Here is an 8,817-nt window from a genome sequence, read left to right as displayed (position 1 = left end):
ATAAGTACCTATAGTACAAACAGCATCACACCTAACTGTACATCGGCGGACCTTATTACAAAAGGCATAAGGTCCACCGATGTACAGTTAACAGTGTGGGCGATGGTACGACCAAAGAATTATTGTTAAGGAGAGGTAAAGTCTAAGAAAAATACTAGTTTGACAAGTGAGACAGATGGCGCTGTACAGCACAACGTTAACTTTTGACAGTCAAAGTTACCTTATAATTAATACCGTATAGATCTCTTAGCTTTCAAATTCCAAGCACGAAATTGTCTTCGACATTACACAAATCAATAGAATGATACAATAGGATATCAAAATACAACAACTGAATAAAATTGTTAAACACTTTTATTAATAAATCTTTAAACATATATTACATCGATAGGTATATATAGCTCTCTATACAAAACGAAACGATTAATTACAATTTACATACTAAAAAGACCCTGGTACTGAAGTCGGTAAAATATACTATAAATCCTATAGAAGTTGACTAATAGTTATATAAGTAAGTGAGCTAGCCAATCAGCTGTACGGTGAAGGAATTTAATTTCGTACCTTGTTGTCGCAGTGATAATGGTATGAGATCCCAGCGTCCATATTGATTGTCACTGTGACAAGATACCTACGAGATGGTATAATTCTTTGACTACTTTTAACATCAAATAACGAGTTGGGGCCATTTTACTAAAACTTAAGGAATTTGAACCCTCTATAAAGTAGTTATATTCCACATTACAATGGTATCAAGCACACGGTGCGGTATGGGGCTACCAATGCCACTTAAATATGAAATGTATCTATTGTACAGAAGGTTCAAATTGCTTTGTCTTTAATGCGCCCCTTCAGCTGTTTGATGTTAATTTTACACAAAGGCGCAGTTCCACGTTCGACGGCAGATGTCGCTGTAAGCTGATGTTACTGGTTTGTATGGAATAAACATATGAAATAACTTCATATCATAGTATTGGTAACATATTCTGTATGTCAGGGTGCGTAGCCAAAATGACAATCGTTTACGCTCCGATATGGAAGAGTGATAGAGAGACACGAAACCTCTCGTTGTCGTAACGCAAGCGATTTGCACCTTGGCTATGCACCCAGATCTCTATACAACATGCGACTGCTATCTGCCGCAAATTGGGCCGATTTTTATTATGTTGTATTGTTTTTCGTCAGAATATAATACATTAGGGAGTAATACTGCAATGTTCTGTCGCCAGAGGCAGCACTAGCACAAACCATAAACCATAGACATAAGAGTAACGTATATATGTATATTATATATATTACGCCTTAAACAGTTTTTTGACAAGTTTTCACAGATTATTTGTTACGAATAAATAATAATATGACAGCAAGGCGGTTTCTTGACAGTTTGCGTTAGTAGCGCCCTCTACGCAGAGGTAGCAGAGTTTTGCGTATAATTCCCTATTTGGTGGATATATAGAGGTTCCCTATTCTATACAATACCTATAAGCGCAATGTTACCCAAAACGTACAGCTTTTCAATAACTCAGTAGAAAATTAATTACATACATTTATTTTGTCGGTTTTGGGATTTTTTCCGCCCAGAATGAGGACCTCTTTAAACTCACCAAATTGGAAATATAAGTGACGAAAATATACTAATAAAAAAAAATTTGGCCCAAGTATGGAAATGAACTTTAAAACAGCTAGTTGTTATAATTTATTTCTCTACAAAAACACTTGACTATACAATGACGTTATGGCTATCGTTTTAGGTATATTTCTAGTACTGATGGCTTTAAATAAATAATAAAACAAAATAAAAACAAAACTTGGAATGTAAGTATTATAAAGAAAAGTAAATACATATTTATGCTAGGCCCGAGTCACAAGTACCCAACTATTCTAATAACGATTAGATATCTAAGGAGCACTTTTACCATTCACTAACCCGGGGTTAACCGGTTAAAACTGGAGTTAACATGGTTATCAGTATAATTTGATACTGGGTTAACGGTTTAACAGGTTAACTCCGGCGTAGTGGGATGGTGCAAATGGCCCTAAGAAGCATAACTTTTGCAAACTTACCAACAAATAGTTATACAGACTTTATTACCGTTAGGTAAGGTCGAATATTGAACCACACTTAAGAAGCTTCATCCAAATTTATATAAAATTATACTTTACATAAATAAATCAACAACCAAAACTTTATAACCTAAATAACAAAATTCGGATTCCATTTTTTTACATCATGAATACTGTTTGCAAAAGTTATGCTTCGAGTTATAGTGTCATTAACTAATCACAGAGCTCTCGTATTTTTTCATTATTATTTGAAAAACATGTTTCTAAGTCATTTTAAATTATAACTTTAGTGCATTTTTAATCTAGGTTCCAAACATGAATACAAATCAATAATAAATATATAATTTACACAGACTTGTCAAGTTGCTATCTCGTATTAAATTTAAGACATTTCCAAGAAGTTATTGCACAAAACAATTGTAATACAGAATTACAGACTAGTCAAAACATCATTTAAATCGCCAAAAAAAATAGACTCTAAACCGAACGTACTAAATCGAAAATGGCATAAACTGAGCTCTGAGCTATTTACAACCAAGTCCCAATGTCCTCGAGCTATCCGTCTCCAGTCAAACTGTCAAAGACCTCAGACCCCGGCGTTACCAACTCGTTCACAGAACCGAAGTAACTCGTGAAATTGAAGCTCTGTGTCACATTGTCTGTTGAGCCAAATTGAGTTTGATTTTTTACATGCATAGGGGTCGCGTTTGCACTTAGAGATTTCTTGTCTAAGAGCGGTTTTGGGTCCTCAGGGTCGTATAAGGTCGCCTCTTTAGGGGATATTGTGGTGTCATTGTAAGGGTTGGTCATGTATTCCGCGAATAGTTCGCTCTGTTTTAATTTGGTTACTTCGATTATGTCGTAATTTAAGTCGATTATTGATGGTTTTGGGTCATTTGGAGTTTGTATTTGAGATGGTACTTGTTGAGGTGGTACCGGATTGGAAGGTAGTTGCGGTGGTACTTGAGGTACTGGTACCGGTTGGGGGGTTACTTGTGGTTGAAGTGGTACCGGTGGTATCGGGTGTGATAAAACTTGCGTTAGTGGTACCGAATGGAGTACTTGCTGCACTGGTACCTGCTGTGATACCGGTTGTGGTACTTGTGTAACTGGTACCTGCTGTGGTACTTGTTGAACTGGTACCTGCTGTGGTACTTGTTGAACTGGTATCTGCTGTGGTACCGCTTGCGGTTGTGGTACTTGCTCGGGGGCGCGGTAAAGGGTTGGTATTTGTGACTGAAGGGATATTCCTATTGGTGTGGACACCATCTGGAAAAGAAGTAACCATGTGAAAAACTATACATATAAAAATAAGTATAAATCTACTAAGCCGATTAAAGGAATGATTAAGTAATATTCATTTATACTGTATCAAAACATAATATATTACAAAATAGATTAGATTGTACTAAAATGACAGATTGGTTATAGAATACGGGAGCTAAAGTAAGGATGCCAAGCTCGAAGAAATTCGTACATTAACCCGCCTATTCCTATCTCTATCGCACTAGTATAATTGCCGCTCGCACAAAGGCATTGATCATCGGCGGGATAGCGATAAAATTAACCTTTTGAACGCCACAGACGGCAATTGACGTCAACGCAAAATCGTGACGACGCCAAAGACGGCATTTGACGTCGATCATTTTTTGATGAAAATCTACTGAAAAACGCACCACTTTTAGGTTGGCATTATTTATTCACAAAACTAAATTTTACCCCCGCGGCGCCAGTGGCACGGCAAATGGATGCGACGTTTGGCGTTCAAAAGGTTATGGCCCCTCTACACGATGGGCCAACGCCGGCCACTCCAAGGGACGCAGCTATGCGGTAGAGTGAGATAGCAATATCACTTGCTCCCTAACGCATAAATGCGTCCCTTGGAGTGGCCGGCGTTGGCCCATCGTGCAGTGGCGTAACTAGGGGGGGGTTGGAGGGGGCACGTGCCCCGGGCGCCGTCCAAGGGGGGGCGCCAAAATGGGCAAGACTACCTCCCCGCCTTGCCAAAAGGCAGCAGGGATATTTTCGTCAATCGTATTTACCACCACTGTGAAGTGTGAAATGCGGATGGTAATCTGGCCCACAACTCAAAAGAGAAAGCCGATCTTTTAGGTAAGTACTCTTTTTTCCTCGAACTCGACCTTGAAAGACGACGGTAGCGCCAGTGCGAATACTCTATGCCAGAAACTATCAAGCAGAGGGATATTCGGCGGGAGTTGCTATGCTTTCATTTTTAAGGCGAGCGGGCCGAGTGCTTCAGCTAGAGTTGTGTCCCGTGTTAGTGCGTCTTTTGCGTCACTTGCGTCAGGGGTCTCCTGTCGGGAAGTTACCATCTTATGGACTGTCCAAGAGACTACCTATGCAAATGGATCGCTAGCCCTTTGTCCGGCAGGCGCATATGAGCCGTAGTAGACGGAACCTGCTCCAATAGCTGCTGCTGCATGCATATCTGTCGGACGACAGTAGGTACTGGGGGTTCCTATACAGGGTGGCTAAAAATAACTACATTCCCGTTGCTAGGGAGGTTTTGCTATTATACTCAGCAACTTTTACTACGGGACCAACCCCGCAAAACGCAAAAAAAAAGTTTACCTTATAAAGAAAATGGACCAGCCAAAATGTATGAAACAGCCAAATTTCTTTTTCCTGACTTAGCGGTTGGGCCCATAGTAAAAGTTGCTCATTATAATCCCAAACCCTCCCTGGCAACGGGAATGTAGTTATTTTTTAGCTACCCTCTATACAGGTTGTTCTCTACCGCTCGTAGGTAAAGTACAATGAGCTGTTGTCTGAAAAATTGTTTGACCTTCTGCCTAACTAGGCAGCTGCCAACGGTTACAGCTTGCCATCACTGCACCGCTCGCCGTAGGCAGAGTGTTTATCCTCACACCCTAGAATCTAAATGGTCGCGCTCTGTGCGGTTTAAGAGAAATTCCCTTCACAGCGGGCGGCAGGAAATTCGTCGAGAAAAAGGAGCTCATTCCATAATAAGTTGAATAAGTTCCCTTTTCTCGACAGGCTACAGGCTATGGTGACCTCCAAAAAAGAAGTGTATAAGTTTTAAAATGGTCGGCAACGCGCATGTAATATAACACCCCTAGAGTGTAGACGTCCATATGATGCGGTGACCGCTTACCATCAGGTGGGTCGTAAGCTTTTTAGCCACCGATGTAATAAAAACACATATACTTATTATGTATATTTGTCCAAGTTAAAAGTAAACTTTAATAAGTAACAAAGTGACCCTTTCGTTAGTTAATTTAGTTTGGCGGGGGGGGGGGGGGGGCGCAAATTTGGTGCCTGCCCCGGGCGCCATATCCTCTAGCTACGCCTCTGCCATCGTGTAGAGGAGCCATTAAACGTTAGTTAGCGATGTTTAAGCTTACCTCATTCAAAGGTTGTAGTAACACCGAAGCGCTGAGACCAGTCTGATCATACAGCGGGTTCCTTATAGGTACCATGCCACTAACTGGCAACACTGGCACCGGCGCGACCAGTTGTGGGGCCCCGTTCAGTGCCGAAGACTGGAGTGTGGGTGACGAAGACTGAAGCGTCGGCGATTGGGTCGGGGATGGGGTTTGGAGGGGGTTTTGGGGGTTGGGAGGGGCGGGAGGAAGTTGTGTAGGTTTGGTGTCTTTTGCTGAAATATAAGTGAAAGGTAAGTATTACTTAGCTAGTTTTAACCATTTATCTAACCGACCATAGACCATGTTGTTTTTTTTTATTTGACGACCGGTCTGGCCTAGTGGGTAGTGACCCTGCCTATGAAGCCGATGGTCCCGGGTTCGATCAAAAGGTCGCTGCGTTACCGCGTAGAATAGGAAAAAAAACCGGGCAAGTGCGAGTCGGACTCGCGCACGTAGGGTTCCGTACCATAATGCAAAAAAAAAGAAACAAAAAAAAAAAGCAAAAAAAAACGGTCACCCATCCAAGTACTGACCACTCCCGACGTTGCTTAACTTTGGTCAAAAATCACGTTTGTTGTATGGGAGCCCCATTTAAATCTTTATTTTATTCTGTTTTTAGTATTTGTTGTAATAGCGGCAACAGAAATACATCATCTGTGAAAATTTCAACTGTCTAGCTATCACGGTTCGTGAGATACAGCCTGGTGACAGACGGACGGACGGACAGCGAAGTCTTAGTAATAGGGTCCCGTTTTACCCTTTGGGTACGGAACCCTAAAAAGTAAGAATTAATGTCCGAGTCTAAAATCACACCTAAGTATGTATGGTGATGATATTTATATTATTTATCATATTACCCTCTGGGAAAAGCTCATCTTTCAGGTTAGGCAGGAACTCTGCGATCTTCTCCCACGTGATGTACCACAGGTCGTTGTAGCCGTCCGCGTTACTGAATATCTGTGCAAATGAAAATCAACTTTAATGCATACATTTCTAGGTCCATTTCAAAAATATTTTAATATTTAGATATATTTAAGTTACTTTTGTATGATTATTTATATACCATTAACCTTTTGCATAATAATAGTTATTTGTTTTACAAGGGGGCAAAGTTCTTGTTTAACCGCTCGTGCTAATATTGATACCCGAGCAAGCGAAAGATTCCAAAATTGAAAAATGGAATCTTGAGCGTTGCGAGGGTTTCAAAGCACGAGGGTTAAACAAAATTTGCCCCCGAGTAAAACATAAAATTTTTCACCACGCCAACCTGAAGCAAATATTAAATGTAAAATATCAAACAAAATCAAACCAAATCAAATCCAAATCAATGTTATTAAATATTTGTCATCCAAAATCATCATTTAAAAGTCAATTCTACCAGCAAACATAAGAAACTAACTCAAAATTTGCATTTGATTACTTTGTCTCACATGTGAATAAAATGCAACTTTGCTATCAGTTTTTGAAGTGCAATGTAAGCCTTTCCGAGCTGGTGTGGTGAAAATAAATATATTCACGTCTGGAAGGTATCATTGACAATACAAATTATATATTTAGGGAAAAAATGGAAAAATTACGCTTCGCTTTTTTTTGACAATACAAGTTTTGAATACTAAAGTGTCATTCTATGGAACTTGCTAACTATGTACACATAAGCCACTTGTAAAATTCATCATTTTTAGGGTTCCGTACCCAAAGGGTAAAACGGGACCCTATTACTAAGACTTCGCTGTCCGTCCGTCCGTCCGTCCGTCCGTCCGTCCGTCTGTCACCAGGCTGTATCTCACGAACCGTGGTAGCTAGACAGTTGAAATTTTCACAGATGATGTATTTCTGTTGCCGCTATAACAACAAATACTAAAAACTGAATAAAATAAAGATTTAAATGGGGCTCCCATACAACAAACGTGATTTTTGACCAAAGTTAAGCAATGTCGGGAGGGTACTTGGATGGGTGACCGTTTTTCTTTTTGCTTTTTTGTTTTTTTTTTGCATTATGGTACGGAACCCTTCGTGCGCGAGTCCGACTCGCACTTGCCCGGTTTTTTGACAATTTAAATATGGCAGTTTGTTTACATAGTTAGCAAGTTCCATAGAATGACACTTTACGTTCGTTCATTCGGTTATTTGCATATCTCTCGTTCAAATAAGCAAAAGAGTGTAATAAAGATATTTCGAATTGTAAATTTCGCGGTAGGTCCGCTGTTTCTTAGGGTGGTATTCCACCTGTCCAATTTCTTTGTCCAATGTGTATTTGCGTCTCACATTTTGCTCAGTGAGAGAGTGAGACGCAATGACATTGGACCAAGAAAGTTGACAGGTGGAATACGTACCTTAGACAATAATTTAGTTAATTTAGAAAGAGAGAAATGTACACTGAAAGCTTTCGCTGTACGGACAATATGCTAGAGCGGGACAACTGCACTATCTGTCTCACCCGCACTGAGTGCATGACCAGTATCATGTTCTTGAGGGACTCGAGCGCCGCCCCGGTGAGGGGGTCCAAGGGGGTCGATATTAGGGTCCGCTGGACGGATACTATGCTAGAGCGGAACAACTGCACTATCTGTCTCACCCGCACTGAGTGCATGACCAGTATCATGTTCTTGAGGGACTCGAGCGCCGCCCCGGTGAGGGGGTCCAAGGGGGTCGATATTAGGGTCCGCTGGACGGATACTATGCTAGAGCGGAACAACTGCACTATCTGTCTCACCCGCACTGAGTGCATGACCAGTATCATGTTCTTGAGGGACTCGAGCGCCGCCTCGGTGAGAGGGTCCAAGGGGGTCGATATTAGGGTCCGCTGGACGGACACTATGCGGAGCCAGAGCGCGCCGAATGTTGGACGCGGTGATAAGGCGGAGAGGTGGTGTAGGAACACCTGAAATATAAAATAGAATAGGTTAAAATCAAAAGTTACCTTATTTAATTATTCTGACATTTAACTTAATAAATAATTTGGAAATACTTTAGATCCTAGGGCACGGTACGGTATTCAGCGGAGCGTGCAGTGTCACGTTAAGTGACCACGCACATTTTTTGGAAAATCAAATACAATCTCAATAAAAATTCTGTTAGGGCGTTGTAGAAATCGCCTTTCTCCGTACAACGCCATCTAGTGTGATATTTGGTGAACCTTTTATGGGTGAATCAACTTTTAGAACACTGATTTCGTGTCCCTAGACTGCCTAGCAAGAAAAAACTAGATTTTTAAAAAAACATTTTGATTTCTTTACTTTTTTGTTTACAGGGGCATTATTATATACATAATTATTGAATTAACACATTAAAAGTAACAACTCGATCAGATAAAAGTTACATTTTGTACGGTAACGCAGCAGTAAAA

General features: G+C 40.6%; 1 protein-coding gene across 1 annotated transcript in view; it reads right to left on the bottom strand.

Moving 5' to 3' along the window:
- Positions 1-336: 336 nt before the first annotated feature.
- LOC134672805 (Golgi-specific brefeldin A-resistance guanine nucleotide exchange factor 1) overlaps positions 337-8,817 on the bottom strand; it is a 70,191-nt gene continuing 61,710 nt past the window's right edge. Inside the window, exons 28-31 of the mRNA XM_063530765.1 lie at positions 8,185-8,352; positions 6,329-6,428; positions 5,451-5,704; positions 337-3,333 (exon numbers count right to left, since the gene is read on the bottom strand). Coding sequence (XP_063386835.1) covers positions 2,620-3,333; positions 5,451-5,704; positions 6,329-6,428; positions 8,185-8,352 — 1,236 coding nt within the window. The 3' untranslated portion in view covers positions 337-2,619. The remainder of the gene's footprint in view (positions 3,334-5,450; positions 5,705-6,328; positions 6,429-8,184; positions 8,353-8,817) is intronic.

Source organism: Cydia fagiglandana, chromosome 17 (genome assembly GCF_963556715.1).
Source record: "Cydia fagiglandana chromosome 17, ilCydFagi1.1, whole genome shotgun sequence".
NCBI lineage: Eukaryota > Metazoa > Arthropoda > Insecta > Lepidoptera > Tortricidae > Cydia > Cydia fagiglandana.
This window is presented reverse-complemented; position numbering and strand designations above follow the sequence as displayed.